At 34.3% G+C, this 21,339-nt stretch overlaps 1 protein-coding gene across 1 annotated transcript in view; it reads right to left on the reverse strand.

The window, feature by feature from the left end:
* Positions 1-21,339, reverse strand: part of LOC140171673 (neuronal acetylcholine receptor subunit beta-4-like) — a 141,204-nt gene that overhangs the window by 80,414 nt on the left and 39,451 nt on the right. The window contains 1 exon segment of the mRNA XM_072194966.1: positions 3,919-4,051. Coding sequence (XP_072051067.1) covers positions 3,919-3,967 — 49 coding nt within the window. The 5' untranslated portion in view covers positions 3,968-4,051.

The following is a 21,339-nucleotide window of genomic DNA, read 5'->3' on the forward strand; positions in this document are numbered from 1 at the left end:
TTTGCATCGTGCGTGTTCAAACCTGGGGTCACGAAATGATCCAAGAATCAGACAAGTCAAGAAACTGAAAGTCGAGAATCTCTAGCAGTGTTAAGCAGCCTAAGGTTAAGATATTTTTACCAAACCAAATTTGACACAACCCTCTGTAAGGATATTGAATATAGGCCTACAGAAAATACAGTTTATAAATATTTTTAATATAAAACTCAATTTCTGGTTTTGCCGATATAATTTCTGGCTTGGGCCATAATAAATATTTGCTTTATCATGTCTATAGGAGGTCAAAAAGAACTAAAAATAAATCTCGTATGTAATTATTTGACAAACAAATCAGATCCTGACTACGAACTTAAGCACTGGCCAATCAGACTGCTGTCAATGCAGCAAACAACGCATAATAAACGAGTTATCCAGTACGCTAGCTCAATAAGTCCCCATGTTTAATTCAGACTGCAGTAGGATTACCTTAATACCCCCTTCGTAATTTTACCGTCGTGTAACGGGGAAATGTAATCACACTTAACAGAGACAAGGTCTCTCTCACCAAGCGGTGTACAGTCCCATACCAACGTGTGGTTGCCTATACTATGACCTTGTTACCTCCATAAGTGTCTTGCCATTTCCGATTTTACGAGCCTGATGCACTTTCTCTTATAGCGACGAATGAAAGTCAAGTCGTCGATTACCAATTTAATATAGAACTTGATTTCCGTTTGTTTGTCGTTTTACCCCAGATTGTTGTCACTAATTGCATGCTTCTATATTCAACTCTAGAATCACATCAAAAATAGCAGCTACCGGAAGTAAGGTCACCGTCTGGTGTTGAAGGATGGCATAACCATTTCCCCGCCTCAATTGAGTGCACACATTAGGTCCCGGCATTAAGTCACAAGTCAATGTCGTTTTTAACTAGACAAAATCATCTAACCTATCCGAAGCATTTACACTCAATTTGGCTTGAACTGAGAACAAACATGTCTAGTACAACGCTGCTTGTCTTAAATAGGGTAAATTTTCAATTGAATTTTTAAACGAATGTTATGATTTTGGTAGGCTAAGTGTTGCTTGCGATCGTGTAAATAAACACTTGCAGAAAAGTGTTGAATTTATTTATAGCAGATTGCTTTCAAATTTCCTTTTCCAAATAAGAGTGAAAGCATTTATAATATTGGTGCAGTGGCTCTTGAGCTGGTAACGATTCACGAAGCCATGTATGATGTCTGTGTTGAATGTATAAAAGCTTTCCATTAGACATGAAAAGGTATGATGACGGTGTATTGATCAGCTGAGTTAAAAGTGCCTGATGGTTGGCAGTGGCACTTGAATCGAATCTAATAGAAATAAAGAAGGCGAGTATATCGTATATACTGGTACCTTGCAATGCCCCTTGGGTAGAAATAGAAATACCCTATTTTCGTTATTAAAATATGGAACCAAATTGGAATGTTTGGAGAGATTGAAAAGCATGTTTTCAAAATAGCAATTGATGTGGAAGATTATACAACATGCATTATGTCGTTGTACGTGTTGGCGCGTAAACATTATTAGTAATACTCTGAAATTAAGTCACGACGCACTAATGTGGACAATCGTTGTTATGTTTCTTAAAAATAGACGATGATGAAAACTATATTTGCTTTTCTGTTATACTTGTTATAAGGATCTGAAAGATGGATTTCATTAATGTATGCTTCGTGAACATTGACTACTTTATATTATTTGTACCAATGAAGAGTCGACCAAGAGTATTGTGGATATTTAAAGAATCGGACAAATAACAGAAGAATGTGACATGATAAAAAGCGCAAACGGAATCCAGAAATTTTGGATTTTTTTTATTTAAAAAAACGGTATTATCTTCATGAAGTATACGCATAGTTAGCCTAGTATCAAGCCTGGATTATACAGCTTATGGAATGAAGCTGTCTAATACCTTAATGAAGTCTTGGCAATAGACTAATTTCGTGTATGCTTTAGAAGAATAGATCAAAAGTTATGAATATATCGGTACTTTACTTCATGCAATCCTTTTTGACGTCAAATGGGAATACAACATGAACTCGAGGGCGTGTCCTATTTTAAAATCCAAATCAAGTAACGGTCTTTCACATGATTATCCAGGAACATAAATTTAGAAAAACCTAGTATGTCATTGTATATAGGACCTAACAAATACATAAATAAATTATTCTTCACTGGAATATGTAGCTTGCGTAGTCTGTAAATGTATGCTTGTTTGTGTCAATCGAAAAAAACCACCATACAACTGCTGCTAAACCAAATGAATAGAGATAGTGAAATGAATTTTCACTACCATTATATATTGGAGTACTATTTCAAGTTTTTACCCTCGATAAGTTTTATTCGAAATAAATGAGTTCCTCAATTTCCTGGAATCAGAAGTAGCAGAGGTGTTAGCTATCGTACAGTGCGCATAGTGAAGTATGTTATGCCTTCAGGTAATAGCACTCCAGGTAGGACCTGTGTATTTCTTGTAGTCACGATACTTTATGAATTCATGTAACTGTAATAATGTTGTTTTAATTTGTTAAAGTGTTTCAGTATTGTCAGCATTATACGTCCCACCATTAATGTTGTCTTTCATGGTATGTCTTCTTGCATGCGTACTCTTATTATGAGTTATGTTCAATTTTAATTTGCGTCCATGCACTTACCAACCAGCTTACATCAGTGCTTTAAGTTCCAAATACACTATAAATTAGGTATTACCTGATTGAAACTAATTGTATAATCCAGGTCAACGACAATAAATGTCGTCTGATGTCGGTTCTACCACAAAATTCACTAGATAATCCAGGTTAGCTGCCGTCCACATCAGTGCTTAAAGTTGCAAAATACACTATAAATCAGGCATTACCTGATTGACGCTATTAATTTTGTATGTCATGTGATTGCTGTATTAATCCAAGTCAACTACAATAAACTGGTGTTTTACCTTCACCAGCGCTTAAAGTTGAAAAAACACTATAAATCCGGTATTACTCTACCTGATTATGGCTCTTCATCTCTTCATTATGGACTGATAATCCAAGTCAACCACATTATACTTGTCGTCTAATGTGGGTTTTACACCGATATTCATGGAAAATCTAGTTTGACTATCATCTACTATGTATAAATTTTGATGGTTCCAAGTGGACCTTAAACTCAAATTCACTTGTTATTGAAAGTGATTCAATAAGCTGAATCATTTTGACTACCATGTCGATATTATTGGAAGAAAATATTGATGCACTTTGGGTGTACCGTGATTTAATTATATCGCCACACACTTTCCAATACTGTCTTCCAGTTACCCTCTCCAATCCACCGAAAGGGAGAGTGAGAGTGAAAAAGAGTGGTAGAAATTAATAGGCGAAATGCAATTTTATCCAATTTTCCTTTATTGTATAGAATACGTTCATACACACAACCGTGCGTTCTTAGAAGATGGAAACGATAGGAACGAAGGTATCATAGCTTTAGATGAATTTGTATGATCAGAAAGTCTACAACCTATATTGAAATGATTAATACCTATCAGTTCCCTATGTTTATTGAAAGGGCTGTCCTGCAACAGTTGATCCACTGATGGAAATAAGCAGAATATGTAGCTTAATGACTTTAATATGTATAAGCTACATATTCTGGTCATTACATGTAGATCAAATGCTGCACTTGAAATGGCAACCACATATCAACTAACTGTAGGAACAGATGGGTACCGACTATTCTAATACGGATTGTGCAACCATACCCAAACGCATGAGACACGAAAACCCAATTTCATTTAGACCTGTGAATTCAACGTAGAAGTGGATGAGTGTTAGTGATAACTGAGGCGTTTGTACGTGCTCATGCGTAGCATTTTGTATAGGAGGTGAAAGGTTACAGGGTAAAGGTCGTATGATGTCTTACCTTTTGCCACCATAAGTAGCAGACATGTTGTGATGTATAAGAGCCCCATTTTGGTCTTCAATTGTCACCTGGTCTGCGTGTGCGTAGGACAAGCGCCGTACATGTCAGATTACCAGCTGTCACACTCAACTTCCTGACAAAAACAAACAAAACAAACATGATTTATTCCAGCACCACAGTTTATACAAGTTACCATCATCTTCATTTTTATTCGCTTGTGCATGAGGCTGTAAACAATGTTGCTGCTTAGCAGTTTATGAGGAAAACAAATCTGTTTTACTATTTACAATGAACGAGGATGGACCGGATTGAGAATATATATATCTTACAAAAGATTGATAAGTTCAGACTATTTGGATGAGCTTGCAAGGAAGTTATTTACTTCTGGTTATTGGGACGGAAAGCTTTGCGCTAAGATAATATGTCGACACAGACCTAATAATGTTATGAATTGTCCTGATTATCTTGAATTTGTGGTATTATTTAGGTCACGATACAAATCCAATGTGAAGTATGATTCGTCCTTGAGGAAGGGAACCGAGTGCTTGCCACTCTTAGAATAACAACCTTTACGGGAAAGACGAGAAACATAATTAAGTCATGTTTTAGATTTTGCTTTTCCAACTCATAGAAAGGTTTGTGCTTTACTATAGGACAGTTGCTGAACTTGTGTTTAGTGGAGAAGATTAATTTGCTCCCGATGAAAATAAACAGAATACTCAGACATTCCTTTGCTCTTTTCATTTATGTTTAATTTAGCTGGGGGGTGTTATAACCAGTAATAGAAAAATAATTAATTATATTTGGAATTAATCTGCCACAAGATTATTTACCCGATAAAACTTAATGAGCAGCAACAATAAAAATCTTACAATGGCACATGTTATGATAATTTATTCAATTTTTTGAATAAAATTGCGTTTTAGTATGTAGTCAAATACACTGTATGATGTTTAACCAATATGAATGACCTGGTCCCCTTGACACATAGTGTGAAATTAAATATGACATGGGTGTTATCCATTAACAGAAACAAATTAATTACATTTGGAATTAATCTGTTACAAGATTATTTACCCAACAAAAATCTTACAATGGCACATGTTATAATGATTTATTCAAATTTCCGAATAAAATTGGGTTACAGTAGTGGGTAGTCCAATACACTGTATCCAATATAATCACATGTCCCGTTGACATATAATGTAATGTTAATGCTTTTCAATGAACACTGATGAATATTTACGTTCTTTGTAAGTTTATAGCTAACATGTTTTGGTGTTATAACCTTGGTAGCCTTTATTATAACCTTTATTAGCAGTCGATGTAGTGAGTAACTCTTATAACCCGTTTCGGGTCTTGAACTTTTAGGTAAAAGAAATATAATAAATGCCAAATAAATACTTCTTTCGAACTTACCGACACTTTACTCTAAAACCTATGAGTGTAGTTTAAAAATCCATTACAGTTCGGGGGAAGAAAACAAAGACGATGAATTTGAGTAAAACTCACGCGAACAAATCGAATAGAACATAAATCAATAGCTTTGCAATGTGTCGTCTACTAGATGTTATGTCATATTACGTTGAAAAGAAAGCTATTTTGATACGTTGGTTAATTTGATAGTTTTAACTTTGGGCGTTTTTCTTTAGATTGTAAAAAGCACTGTAAGAGTTCAATGGGAAGAAAGGATACATTAATCGATACCATTGCTTGCAATGTTGCTCTGCATTAAGCTACATTACAGCACAATGGATTGAAATGGTCTCAATGCAAGACGCATTTTTCTTTTACAAGGTACGTCAATCGAAATCTATTTAATAAATACGGGTAGATTTTGGGAAAGGAAACTGTTCGTCTGCTCTCATGATCGTTAATGAAAAGTGATCATCATGCACAGCTATGTTATAAACGCCATGTTGTTTGCGCAAGATATTGGAATCTGAAACGTTTTTAGAAGCCGGTAGAAACAAATACATATTTCCACTGAGCAAGGTTTTCACAGCACATTCAAAGTTCTTTGATACACCATCAAATAAGATTTAATCATAGAGTTTCGGAATACAGATGAATAAACATAGATGAACTGTAAGTCTATTTACCGTAGCCGGTTCATATCTCTATACGCCAAGACGATATATTTTTATTAAGATATGTATACCGTAACTTAAAATGTTCAGGGTGTGTTAATAAAATGGAAAAGAAATGACATAATTATTGGGATAAATCACCATTACACACGTGTTAGTTATTGATGATTGAATCCAAACGTACGTATCGAACGTATGTGGAATATATTCAAAAGCACTCTCCTGTAGCGGGATTTTGAATAGATTCCACGTACGTTCGATGCAACGTTTTGAAATCGCAATCTCTCTAATATATCTATACAGCCTTGGTTATGCCATTTCAATATCATTTGTATTTATTTATATGGCGGACATGTGAGTATAAACAACCTGCAATGACATATAGCTGATATATCCAGTGATATATAATCCTCTCTATTCTATGTAGCATTTACTTAGGTCATTATCGATATAGGACCAAACCGGCAGGTTAAACTCTATGATATACCAGTTAGTAAGCTTTAGTTGTGAGATATCTTGATTTTGCGTATATTACTTTATTATATCGTGTTAAACCGTCAAGGACAACCACATCAGACACGCCTACGCGATAGCAAAACGGAGGCCGAGTGGTAACGTATTTATGTCTAAGCACATCGCCCCTGGATTGAAACTCAACCTGTACGTACCACTGTTTATACAACTTTAGTTACCATCATCTTCATTTTTATCTGCGCATGAGGCTCCCAGCAAACACAAAAACGTTTTAAAAACGTTTTAAATAAGTTATATTTTGGCTTTTGGTTAAGGTAAAAACGTTTTAATAACATTCAAATGTCGGGTTATATAAAGGTCATGATAACGTTTTAAAACGTTTTGTATGAAAACACACTACAACAATATTTTTAAATGTTTTCAAAAATGTTATTATAAACTATTTTGGCAAACATTTTTGCCAAATATTGTGTCAATACTTAAATAACATTATGTAAAAATATTTGAACCCAGCAAACACAGAAATGTTCTTAAAATGTTTTTTTTTTTTTTTTTTAATAACATTTAAATGTCGGGTTATATAAATGTCATGAAAACGTTTTTAAAACGTTATTGAAAATATTTTGGGCAAACATTTTTCCGCAAAATATGTTTTCAACCCCAAAATAATATTCTGTTTAGAATGTTTTGTATCAAGTTTTCAAGAATGTTTTTGGAATGTTATTAAAACGTTTTTATACCCTTTATATAACCCGACATTTAAACGTTTTCTGACAACCTTTATAACCTTTTGCGAATGATGTCGATAACGTTTTGTGTTTGCTGGGCTGTAAACAGTTTTGCTGCTTGCCAGTTTAGAGTGAGGAAAAAAAATCTGTTTTACTATTTACAATGAACGAGGATGAACCGGATTGAGAATTTCAGAAGATTAATAGGTTCAGGCTATTTGGATGAGCTTGCAAGGAAGTTATTTACTTCTGGTTAGGCCAAGTAAAATAAAATACAAGTTTAAACGTTTTCTGACAACCTTTTATAACCTTTTGCGAATGATGTCGAAAACGTTTTGTGTTTGCTGGGCTGTAAACAGTTTTGCTGCTTGCCAGTTTAGAGTGAAGAAAAAAATCTGTTTTACTATTTACAATGAACGAGGATGAACCGGATTGAGAATTTCAGAAGATTAATAGGTTCAGGCTATTTGGATGAGCGTGCAAGGAAGTTATTTACTTCTGGTAATATTTCAACTGATGTAGGACGAAAAGCTCTGCGCTAAGATAACATGTCGACACAGACCTAATAATGTTATGAATTGTCCTGATTATCTTGAATTTGTGGTATTATTTAGGTCACGATAAAAATTCAATGTAACGTAAGATTCGTCCTTGATGAAGGGAACCGAGTGCTTGCCACTCTTAGAATAACAACCTTTACGGGAAAGACGAGAAACATAATTTAGTTCTGTTTTAGATTTTGCTTTTCCAACTCATATAAAGGTTTGTGCTTTACTATAGGACCGTTGCTGAACTTGTGTTCAGTGGAGAAGATTAATTTGCTCCCGATGAAAATAAACAGATGCTCAGACATTCCTTTGCTTTTTTCAGTTTTGTTTAATTTAGCTTATCAAATGTGATATGGGTGTTATAACCATTAATAGAAACGAATCAAATATATTTGAAAATGAATGTCTGCAACACGATTATCTTTACCGATAAAACGTAATTAGGAGCAACAACAAAAATCTTACAATTGCACATGTTATAATGATTTATTCAAATTTCCGAAGTTGGGTTTCAGTAGTGGGTAGTCCAATACACTATATCCAATATAATGACTTGGTCCCCTTGACATATAACATGCATAATGTGAATGTTAATGCTTTTCAATTAGGAGTATTAAAGTTCTTTGTAAGTTATAGCTAACATTTTTTGGTGTTATAACCTTGGTAGCCTTTATTATAACCTTTATTAGCAGTCGATGTAGTGAGTAACTCTTATAACCCGTTTCGGGTCTTGAAATTTTAGGTAAAAGAAATATAATAAATGCCAAATAAATACTTCTTTCGAACTTACTGACACTTTACTCTACTCTAAAACCTAAGAGTGTAGTTTAAAAATCCATTACAGTTCGGGGAAGAAAACAAAGACGATGAATTTGAGTAAAACTCACGCGAACAAATCGAATAGAACATAAATCAATAGCTTCGCAATGTGTCGTCTACAAGATGTTATGTCATATTACGTTGAAAAGAAAGCTATTTTGATACGTTGGTTAATTTGATAGTTTTAACTTTGGGCGTTTTCTTTTAGATTGTTAAAGCACTGTAAGAGTTCAATGGGAAGAAAGGATACATTAATCGATACCATTGCTTGCAATCAATGATGTTGCTCTGCATTAAGCTACATTACAGCACAATGGATTGAAATGGTCTCAATGCAAGACGTATTTTTCTTTTACAAGGTACGTCAATCGAAATCTATTTAATAAATACGGGTAGATTTTGGGAAAGGAAACTGTTCGTCTGCTCTCATGATCGTTAATGAAAAATGATCACCATGCACAGCTATGTTATAAACGCCATTTTGTTTGCGCAAGATATTAGAATCTGAAACGTTTTTATGAGCCGGTAGAAACAAACACATATTTCCAGTGAGTTAAAGGTTTTCACAACACGTTCAAAGTTCTTTGATACACATCAAAAAAGTAATAAAAGGCATACTGGCAAATAAGATTTAATCATTGAGTTTCGGAATACAGATGAATAAACAAATAGATGAACTGTAAGTCTATTTACCGTAGCCTGTTCAATATCTGCATACACCAAGACGAGATATTCTTATACCATGTATATCGTTATAGTTATGGTGAGTTAATAAAATGGAAAAGAAATGAGATAATTATTCGTATAAATCCCCACATGCTAGTTATTGATGATTGAATCCCCATTGTTGGAAGGATTTAAGGGCAATATATCTACAGTCTTTATTATAACCTTTCCATATCATTTGTATTTATTTATATGGCAGACATTTGAGTATAACAACCTGCAATGACATATAGCTGACATATGCAGTAATATAATCCTCTCAGGCCTATGTAGCATTTACTTAGGTCATTATCGATATAGGACTAAACCGGCAGGTTAAAGCTCTATGATATACCAGTTAGTAAGCTTTAGTTGTGAGATATCTTGATTTTGCGTATATTACTTTATTATATCGTGTTAAACCGTCAAGGACAACCACATCAGACACGCCTACGCGATAGCAAAACGGAGGCCAAGTGGTAACGTATTTATGTCTAAGCACATCGCCCCTGGATTGAAACTGAACCTGTAAACTTGCGTTGATCACAGGTAGTGGAGCGCGTACACGCTACAAACACGTTGTCATCACATTGGCATCAGGCGTTTTTGCCTACCTGATCTGGATCCAAACAGATCGATTTGAGTTGCACTGAATCGCGGTGGAAGCCTATTAATTCATTTCAGTAAATGCTATTTCCCACAAACTTGTAATTTTATTAACAGCGCAAATTGTAATCATGTGAGTTGCCTATGTAGCAAGTATTGCTAATAAACCAAATATTTTGCCGCCAATTGAAAGGTTTACATTCCTCTTTTTTTCAACATTAAATGTAGCCTCTATTATTAAATCTAAGCTAAAGGAGAGTAAAGCTTAATACTAACATATTATCCAATTATTGTAATACAACTCCGTTTTCAGAAAAAAATGCTGTTCGTCTTATTTTTACTGTTTACTGTACTTTTGGAGAGTACTAAAACGCGTTTTACAAAATAGGCTAATGAATTGTAAAAGCAGGTATAAACTCACGAAGTACATATTTTTTGTCGCATACATTATGGTGATAAGCCATTTACATGGTTGATAGCGTTCCATATAATCATCTTAACAGTGTGTTTAAGCTTAATTGGTTACTGCGTGACTGACAACATTTATTATTGGTTAGTATAGCTAGTAAGTAGTATTAGCTCCCTATACACTCGCGGTCATAATTATGCAGATGTCTGGTTAGAAATCCTCTTTAGCAGATTATACTTGTAATCGGTAATACTATGGACTTAAGTCTAGTGGTCACTAGCTACATGACTGACCCCTTAAGTGATCATGTTATTATTGCTATCATGGTAACTGACAATGCGACAAATTCAGTGTTAATCCATTCGTCAGAGGATGTCTTTCGATAAGCAGTTTGAACTAAACAAAACAGAATAAGTGGTTTTTTTTTAATCCATGTCTTGAAATGGAAAAAAGAAACCCTTTACGCTGTAAATTGGAATGGGAATTTACAGTGGGTTTCTCCGACCCCCCAAATATTTCTTCATATTCAAGAATATTTATGACCCCCTTTCAACCTGCAATAGTTTTTCACTATGCACATTTGTTGTGTAATGTGTAAATGTTTACTCCAGTAGTGTTTTATATTTTTTTCCCGATTTTCCAGGATTTGTTCTTTTTATTTTCTTTGTAAGTGAAAAAAAGAAATTTTAAATGCGCACAATAAGACGTCAAAAACGAAATGCGCGTGCTACAGGAAACAAACTTGTTTTTTTTTTTCCTAATCAGAACAGCAACAACAATGTAGATCAATTAAAACGTGAAACAAAAAATGATAATAAAAAATACAGATCAGGACAATAGAAAACAAAACAAAATAAAATAATACAAAACATTTTACAAAGTTTTTCTTCCTGTCACACAGCATGGTATGATCATACGATAGTGTGGTTTGCCAAATGGTAAACTAACACGAATCAATAACAGCTGGTATACCCTACTGATTACATGTATACTTTCAAAACACATACTTTTCTTTACCTTTCTGTTGGCTGAAACAGGATAACAGCGATTCTCTTAACTATGGTGTTATATATATTCATTGTCACACACTACAGGAGACATTATGGAATAGTGACTCGTGTTCACAAATACTTAATTTACATTATGTATAGGTACATGTATATTACGATCATCGAACATTATTATGTTAAGAATGTAATATGTAAATTACATCTCAACAGTTACAAGTCATCATAATCATCGTCATTTTCATCTTCATCAGCAGTAGCATCATCATCTTTATCTTCATCTTCATCTTTATCCTTGTCTTTGTCTTTGTCTTTGTCTTTGTCTTTGTCTTTGTCTTTGTCTTTATCTTTATCTTTATCTTTATCTTTATCTTTATCTTTATCTTCATCTTCATCTTCATCTTCATCTTCATCTTCATCTTCATCTTCATCTTCATCATCATCATCATCACCTTCATCATCATCATCATCATCTTCTTCATCTTCATCTTCATCTTCATCTTCATCTTCATCATCATCTTCATCATCTTCATCATCATCATCATCATCATCTTCATCTTCATCTTCATCTTCATCATCATCTTCATCTTCATCTTCATCATCTCCATCTTCATCTTCATTAGGGGAAAGTGGGGTAATGCCGGACTGTGGGGAATCCCGGACACGTCGATTGCAGCAAAACGGAGAAGGGTGGCACTATTATACTACCTTAGGGTATTAGCTACCTCAAGGTGTACCTCACCTGTACTACTACCAGCGCTTTGGGTCTCGCCTTTCTTTGTGAAAATTACGAAAAAACAGAAATTGTCAATGAAAAGTGATTTATTAGCTGGGTGACAGTTAATGCGACAAGGGACACAGATAAAGTATGGATGAAAATTATGTTTGATACTTGATTGTTAGCTGGATGTATGAATTTTGGTATCTTAAAAATGGATAAGTAGAACAAGCACTGAAAAAATAAATCGGAACCGTGAGGGGTAATCCCGGACACACATGCGTCTCTATACAGATGGGGTAATGCCGGACACTTGTTATTTCGAAAATATAGACAACAACAACAGCCTCCATAGTTGTATGCTTGAGGTAACAGAAGTACCTAATACATTCAGGGGATTATCATCCTACTCCACTTTCTCTCTTAGCAACAATCATGTGTCCCGGATTACCCCGTGTCCGGCATTACCCCAGCATTTTTTTCCATTTTGTTTTTTAATTATAACTATATTAACTAGAGATATTGAGTTATTAAAAACTGGTTGCTAGTTAGAACATTACTCCTACTTTGCATTGATATGATTTTCACTGATGAACTTTATTTAATCTTGAACATGTGTAGCCTTAACGAAAGGTGCCCGGATTACCCCACTTTCCCTACCATTATCATCAACATCATCATCATCATCATCATCATCATCATCATCACCATCACCATCATCATCATCATCATCATCATCATCACCTTCATCTTCATCTTCATCTTCATCTTCATCTTCATCAATCTTCAAGAAACAAGCAACATCAAAGTTTCCTTTTCTTTTCTTTGTATAAGCCTAAATACGACGTTCTAGTTCATCCTCTAAAGCCTAAGTCATAGCTTCACGTGTTTACCTTTTACTTTAATCATCGAAAATGACATGTTTAATCAGTATTTAGTCAAAAACTAATATAACGTTTTACATCCTACACGGGTTATGTCGAGATTAATTTACCCACCGTGGGGTGAAATCTGGAGCCGTTGAACTGAATATAGAGGAGATACTTTGCTCAATTGTCTATGAAATACGTGCGCCGGTCGCGAAGGAAACAGAAATACTTGACGGTGGTTACAAATTTCGATCTAGAAAGTGAATGAATATAAAGGATTGCCCTAATTTAACAGGCACGACAGGTTTTACAGTACGTAAAAATAAACTTTATTTTAGAACTTGCATTTTGATTGAAGCAGGAATACCAAGTTGACAAAATAACACCGTTTCCGTTTCCTTTTAGGATTTTATAAATGTCATTTGGTATTTTATTAGAATATGCAAATCAAGAAGAAAAACATGAAAATGACGTAGCCTATTAAAATGTAATGCATGTTCTAGGTCACTGACTTACTCCTATTCCAGAAAAATACAGTACTAATTTTTTGGAATTAAAAAAATATTATCCTGTTTTGCAAATTGAAACATAGCTAAATCCTAATCCATTAGTTCTAACTAGCAATAAAAGTCAAAAGTCAAATATTTGTGCAATTTGAGAGAAAATGGGCTAAAAACATGCAATTTGGCCTGTTTTCTTACAATATTGTAGTCACAAAATTCTAAGACTTGGCAAAGGTCTAAGCATTCTAAATCTTGGGTAAAGGCTAAGAGTTGTATCATAATTCTAATTTGTTTATGTCATTTTTGATAATTGGTTATGAAAAGATTAGAAAATGTGTTTTCCACAAATTAGAATGCATATTTTGAGATTAGTCTTTGTGCAAGTGTTGATGCTCGATTGTCACAACATACGAAAAACACATAGAGGTTTTGTGTCCTTAATTCTAAAAATTGACCAAATATTATGTTTTGACTTTCATGGCCACTACAAATTAGGATTTAGCTATGTTTTATTTAGCAAAACAGGATAATATTTTAATTACAAAATATTAGTGCTGTATACTATGTATATGAAGCACCACACCAAACGAAATTATATCAAGGTGCACATTCAGGTCAGTATTACTAGACTGCGTAGGTTGGGCGATTATTTGGTTGGTTGGATGTAGAACACGAGTATCGTGGGCGAGACAGTTTATATATTGTTTTATTGATCAAGTTTTGTAAAAATTCAGTATAAACAAAACACTTGAATGTTTAGTAAAAACATAATGAAATCGCTATTAATTTCAATGAGCGTTTTAACCTGGGCTCTAATTTCGAACAAATTTCCAAATATTAAAATTTCACTTTTATTACCACCTGGTTCCAACTGAAGCATTAGGATTGAGCTATTAATTATGTTTTATTTGGCACAACAGAGTATATTTGTGTTCTGTCTTTTTTCAGGAATCGTGGATAGTATACAGCAATTACCAATATGGATTTAGATTAGACTAAAGATTCCATTGATTCATATTTTAATTAATTAATTAAATGCAACAGATTATTATGATCAATGATCAGCTGATTAGTGACATGGATATTTCTAATCAATGTCATAATTACAAACAAAAACGTTATAATTAATGTCACCATTACAAAGAAAAATGCAGGGGAACTATTGCGTTATTAAATAGATAAAACATAAAAGCATGGATATTTTCAAACTAACATGTACATCTTATGTGACTAATTGAAAATAATAGTCTTCTTTTTCTGGCCTTGTGTTAAATGGATCGGTCTTAAAAATCTTTATTATTGCCACAAAAGTGTACAAGAATTCTCTTTAAAGCGACGTCTCGAATTTTACTTTGAGTAATCTCGTTTGCGCATCCCTAAACACAAATACCGAGGGAAAATGTTTAAGATTCATAAAACTTTTAATGCATATCTTCAGTACTTGATCATTGGCTTTGCGTATGTACGGCAATGTCTCAGCAGGACTCGAGCGTATACCATTATGGTACGATCGTTTCAAGCAAACAAACAAAAATACCAAGTAAGTAACTAAGAGGAGATTGTGGCCTAGCGGTTAAGGCGTTGGACTGTGAATCCAAGGGTCAAGGGTTCGAATCCCGGGTCCGCCTGAGCTCGGCTGGCTCTTGAGCAAGACACTTCACTCTACTTGCTTAGTGCTTCGGAGGGCAGTTTAAGCTGTCGGTCCCGTGTACAAGCATATTTTCTCACATTAATGTAGTGTGCACGTTGAAGAACGTCACAGGCTATTCGAAAAGAGCAGGGGATCATCCCGGTACTGTTGACTATTCTTCAAAAATACACTCATCTACTCTAGGTACAAAAGAAAAAAATAAGTACAGCTTGTCTGTACGAAGTGCGATAATACTCATACATATGAGGGAGACACTTATAAGGAAGAAGAAGAAGTTAGACTTAACTAAGAAATGAACTAAAATATGTATTTGAAAACCGTGTTATTATCACCTTTCTATATATATATCAGTTATATAACCTTCATTCCACACCACATTTCGCCAAAATACATTCTAGAAACGCTTGCTGTTAGAATAAGAAAAATTTTAATGCTAATTTATTGCACATTCTAGGGAAGCGTGGTTACCTTTTTAAAATAACCGGGTGAGAGGGTTTTCAAGAAAATATTTTTCCTGTCAAAACTGAAGCATCCTCTGCATAAAAGAAAATATGAATATTAACTGCACATCATATATAACGATTCGTGATACCCAATTGTGGCACATTTGATGTCGTTTAAGAAGCAGAGAATTTTATTTCAATTTTATATACGCCAAAATATTTTTTTTGCGTAATTGAGCAAAAATAAGGATAGAAAAACGTTGAAAATCTTATGTGAATATTACATTAGACCCGGCAAAAGATTACTGTTTCGTTTTTATGGTAATCTAATCTTTTATTTCCTGAAAAAAACATTTGGGGTCTAAAATGGAATTTTTATGTAATTGATAAAAACATCGAACGTGATACAAGAAAATGGTAGGTTTTCCTCAATAGTATTTTACTGACCATGGAAATGTACTGAGACACAAGCACGTTAGGAAATAAAATTAATGTCAAAATCGATATAATGTATTGTCCATACAGACGCCCAGTTATCACTGTTTATTATTGGATTTTTTTTGTATAAAACACGCAGTTAACTTAATTGAGCGCTAATAATACACATAAAATGTTTTTAGGCAAATAAAATTCCAAAATATGGTACGTTTTCTGCCTTTGCTTGTCACGTGGTAGGCCTATGTTGAAGTTGCGATTATATCTTCAAATAAGTTTCAAATGAATTCCAAGAAGACAAATGGCCGAGTGGTCTAAGGCGCTGGGTTCATAGTGTATCCAAAGCAGTCCGCCGCCGCCGTGAGTTCGAACCCCGCCTCCGCCAAACTTTAATGAAGTAAAATTAAAATTGAAATTTTACTTTAAAAAAATTTCATATTGGGGAAATGTGACTGGCAGAATTTATGTATGGCGTGGAGTGGTGTGCCTTCATTCATACAAACCCTGGGAAAACATCAACATGATCAATATAATTCCCTGTGCATATTGGTAAAACAATTATGCGTTTGTAAATGTGAGGATTACTAGTTTAAAATTTACACAGAAGTTATGTTGACTTTATATTATGTTATTTTTACCAAACAAGAGAACTACTGTATAGTTAATTGTTATGAAATTAAATCTTATTGATCGTTGAAGCAAATATTGGTAGGGCAAGGATCGCCACACACTAAAACAACACAAACCGATACGGAATGAACTGGACAGGAGGCGTACACTCTAAATAGAGCCAATTCATGCATAGGTTCCAATAACTAAGATCTCGAAAAAGCTCATCGTGCAGTGCACAGTTCATTTATCACAGTGTCTTTATACATACATATAATGACCGTTGTGTTCGGTATACAACTTGAACTCATACTCCACAACTTCAGGTCAACTTTGAGATATGCTTGTAATGAGATAGAAGAACTCTGCCACCGGAGATGAGGTGTGATATGCTGAGGACATGCTGGTTGCTGAGTACTATTGATTGCAATCCGTGCATGCCGTGCTTTCACCAATGGCATAAGGCTAACCTGGTGTTAAATTTCAAGCCCATAGCATTAGAATGCGGGGCCAGCATATATATCTAATGTCCAACCAGCCAACCAAGAGTTGATTATCAATTGCATGCTATACAAAAATACTAGGGTGTCGTTTGGTAGGGGTTGCTCGACAATAATGGCCAACGATAACACCGGGTTTGATATCGGTAGCTGCCGATAATAACGATTTTGGGGATCGGAAGTGCCAATTGAGAATTTAAACGCTTCCTCCTCTCTGTGAGGGATAGGCGACAGTGAATTTGATTTCTGCTCAAGGAAGGATGAAGCAATATTTATGCAAGCTAAACAGTACGTCAATCAATCCGCGCACAGATATATGAAATAAAATAAACATATAAAAACAATCCGCCATACCACTTAAATATTAAAATAATGCAGCTGAAGAAGGAGTGTGGAAGGCAATCTTCAGGACATTTTACTAACATACTTTGATCCGACATTTAATATAAAAATGCTTCATACCGAAATATGATTTGGAGGTTTATATATATATTTTTAAATATTAAAATTATTATGATTTCAACAAGAATTGCATCTGTATTTTTAACACGTTAATTTTACTTTTCTTTTCATCTTATGTACATGTCATTTTATTTTATAAGAAATAAAATAATTCTTTAATTAAATATTTTGGAAATATTTTGAAATAAATTTTGATAATATATTATATAAAAAGGCAGCACACATGTTATGTCCAATGGGAATATAACAGCAGTCAGTGCAGATGCCGCCAGAAAGGTTACCCGAACTGACGCCACGGACAGAACTTCAAATGGTATACATTTGGTATTTATTGAGCAAAATTGATTTGAAATCACACCAATCATTCAATTAAAAAGTGTATGCTTAGTATTATTATAAATTACATATGCTACAGATGACCTACATTATACAAAGCTTACGGCCATCTATCTCAACATAAATAAATAAAGAGACATTTGCATGCTGGATGTTTGTATTGTGATATGTGCTGCGTGGTAAAGATTCTTTTTCAAGAGTATCCTTGTGCAGGAAAAATCAACATTAGTATCGGTATTGTATGTAGAATTATAAAAGTGTTTATAAATAAAATAAAAAACACATAAAAATGTGTTTATAAATATTTATGGGTGTGTGGATGTTGATGGGGTGTACACGTAGAATAATTATTTCGTAATTAGCATGTGTGCTAGTGTAAACATGGTAGTAAAGAGCTGTGTGCTTTTAGGATATCCCGGCATAGAAAAATCAACATTGATGTCAATCTTGTTTTTGTACGTTTGGGAACGTCATGTGCTTGGGTATGTTTGTTCGTTTCTTCATTCTTATCTATGTAGTATGAGTAGGGGTATGTAGATGGGGTGTGGGGTGGGTGTGGGGGGGGGGTGGGTGGTATTTGCTGATGTTGGATCAGCAAATTTTGATCACTATAGCCACTTCCAGGCTTTCACAGCTTTTTATATAGCATATAATTCATCCATTCATTTCTGATTAGACCTGACCGGTTTTTTTTTAACAGTGATGAGATCTCCTATTTGCCTGTCTAGAGGAAAAGGACCATATTTGGCATTTGAAATGTCACAATGAATGTTGCCATCAAAATCAAATGTGCATCCTCATAAGAAATGACGGGCATCCTCTAGAGACTAATTAAACTCTGGCTGTGATTTCCATAAAATGCTATGAACTCCTCCACCTCAGCATCGTGTCTTCTTCATGTGTAATTTTATGATTGAAAACGCGAGGAGCTTAACAGTATTATTATGTTGCATACATTTTCACAGAATAGTTAAATTTAGTATATAAATTGATTATCTCATTTATTGGGATTTGTAAACAAGTTCAAAATCACAATTGAATTTAAATATATAAAAAAAAAAAAAAAATAATACATTTGTTGATACAAATGTAGTTTTCAAATAATTTCATAAATGGCAATATATTATATACTATCCCTATGGGCATTTTAGAAGTAGGACACGCGAGTAAGAAGTATTATATTGAAGCATGCCGATTTAAGTATGCTTCACTAGATTTTATTACTACCCATGTCCCATCATCAATAACAAATATATGGAAACCTCTAAAGACCAGTCCAAACCGTTTATAAAAATACTACATGTTTATGGAGCAAATAAATTTATTGACATGGGATCGTATAAACATTTTGCGGAAAGTTCCTTCGGCTGTTTGGTACAGATAGCGGTATTTGTACGATACCTTTGAATCCGGATGGAACTAGATTAACCGATCCAAATCAAGTACGCAGTAATGCCATGTGTTGGCGTACAAACTGGAAAGCAATGTTATCATCCCATTGGACTACTGGGATGGATCAGAAAAAATGCCTATACATTTGAAATGATCTCGTTTATTAAATCTTTGAGATTAAAATTGTAAATGGTGGATTGGTTGGAAGAAGCTATCGACTACCAGGTGGTATTATCATTATTGGGACAATATCTCCGGCCACCTTCTGATCTGGATGTAATGGGCTATTCCATTTAAAATCCACACTACCCCTGTGGAAGATTTCGGAAATATGGGAGTATGAGTTTCAAATAGAAAAGACAGTTGGATAACATCCATCTGAAATACTCACTCCAGTTGTGGAACATATAGGTAAAGACAGGTTTCAAAATGATTAATCCTGACTAATTGCATGTGAAAAACATGCTCCCTACTGTGGAAGATATTTCCAAAATCTTCCACAGGGGTAGTATGGATTTTAAATGGAATAGCATATTACAGAAAGATGTGTGAGACAGAACAGAAGAAAGAGGGACCGAGAAAGAGAACAAACGGGGGAGATGGAGGTAGAGAAAGACGAGAAAAAAATCAAAGGAAAGCGATACATTTAGAGTTTAAGTATGTTAGATAAAGACAAGGGAGAGAGTATGCACAAGTGAGATACAAATGCCGACAGAGAATAATATATCGGAGGTTTATATTTATATTCTTAGTAAAATAAACACGCGTTCATAACATTAAACAACTGAGTACACGGCTCCTGAACAAACGATTAACTAAATACTTTGAACATTAATATTGGTTTTACATTTTCAGAAAAATATATAAAAATATTCTTGCTAATAAAAGTGATCATTTTCAAGAATAAACCGTGTGTCAGTTATTTACTTTTTATTTCATTTAATATAATATCATATCATAGAAAGGCTTAAAAGACAAAAACATCTAACATGTAAAGTTTAAATTTGTCGACTATACTTGTCTGCCGTGAAAGAGTTAACGCTTTTTGTGTATTTCCGTATGCTATATTTGTACGAGTATTACTGCTTAATGATCCATTGACATTTAGCAACAAGAAATACCCTGGATATAAGTAAGACAAGAGGGTTCTTCAAATGTTCTCCAAAGGCTCCAAAATGCAGACATTTGGAATGCTTAAATATAGTCTTTAGTCTACGGATTGAAAACACGACCTGAAAACTAAGTATTGAATGCAAGGATCATAGCCTCCGTCAGCCGTATTCAACTGCAGGCAAATGTATGCAGTAGAGTTGTATTACAGAGCACCTTGGTAAGATGGCTACGGACTTCCGAAAATATACATCTGATGTTTTTAATGCGCTGATGAAAATAATGCTTAGAGATTATTCTTTCAGTATATAGATAGATTCAACAAACCCCAAATAATTTTATTTTGATATAGTTTATTCACGAAAGGCATCATTAAAAGAATATCATGCAATAATAATTTGATTTAAGCTTCCCTGACCGCAGGCTCGATTTAACATAAGACGCCAGTGCCTCTGGCTAGCAAAGCAAAGAACGTCATGAAACTGAATCTGTAATTTATTGAACATGCGCATACATCACTAGATGGGAAATAAATCGGGTCAAGCCGGCAAAAATCACCGGCAATAACGTTTCCCTTTGTTTTATCAGGAAGAAACTTCAGGAAACCAAGATTCTGTCCACTGCCGTAATTTCTGCATACGTGGTAATATGATTACGGTTCAATAGAAATAATTACCAACTGAGTAAACATGGGATTGCACAAATGAATATTTCATGACATGAACTTGTAAAAATACATAAACCAGGATGATGCAGCTTATTAGGAATGCACATTAGTCTCGCTAGATCGCTCCGGGTTTAGAGTGTATGCGATGATTTTGTTTTTCTACTAATTAAATATTCCATTACATTCATATTATGTATTAAATAAGTAATTGAACAGATTCACGCATAACGCCAACACTTTCCTCATTTTGCTCAATTAATTATTTATCTTTCGTCATATGTGTAATTGAAATTAACAATTCTTATCGGTTTGAATGAAGGTAAGGGTGTACTGTAAAATG

The sequence above is a fragment of the Amphiura filiformis genome, chromosome 15 (genome assembly GCF_039555335.1).
Source record: "Amphiura filiformis chromosome 15, Afil_fr2py, whole genome shotgun sequence".
Classification (NCBI taxonomy): Eukaryota; Metazoa; Echinodermata; class Ophiuroidea; order Amphilepidida; family Amphiuridae; genus Amphiura; species Amphiura filiformis.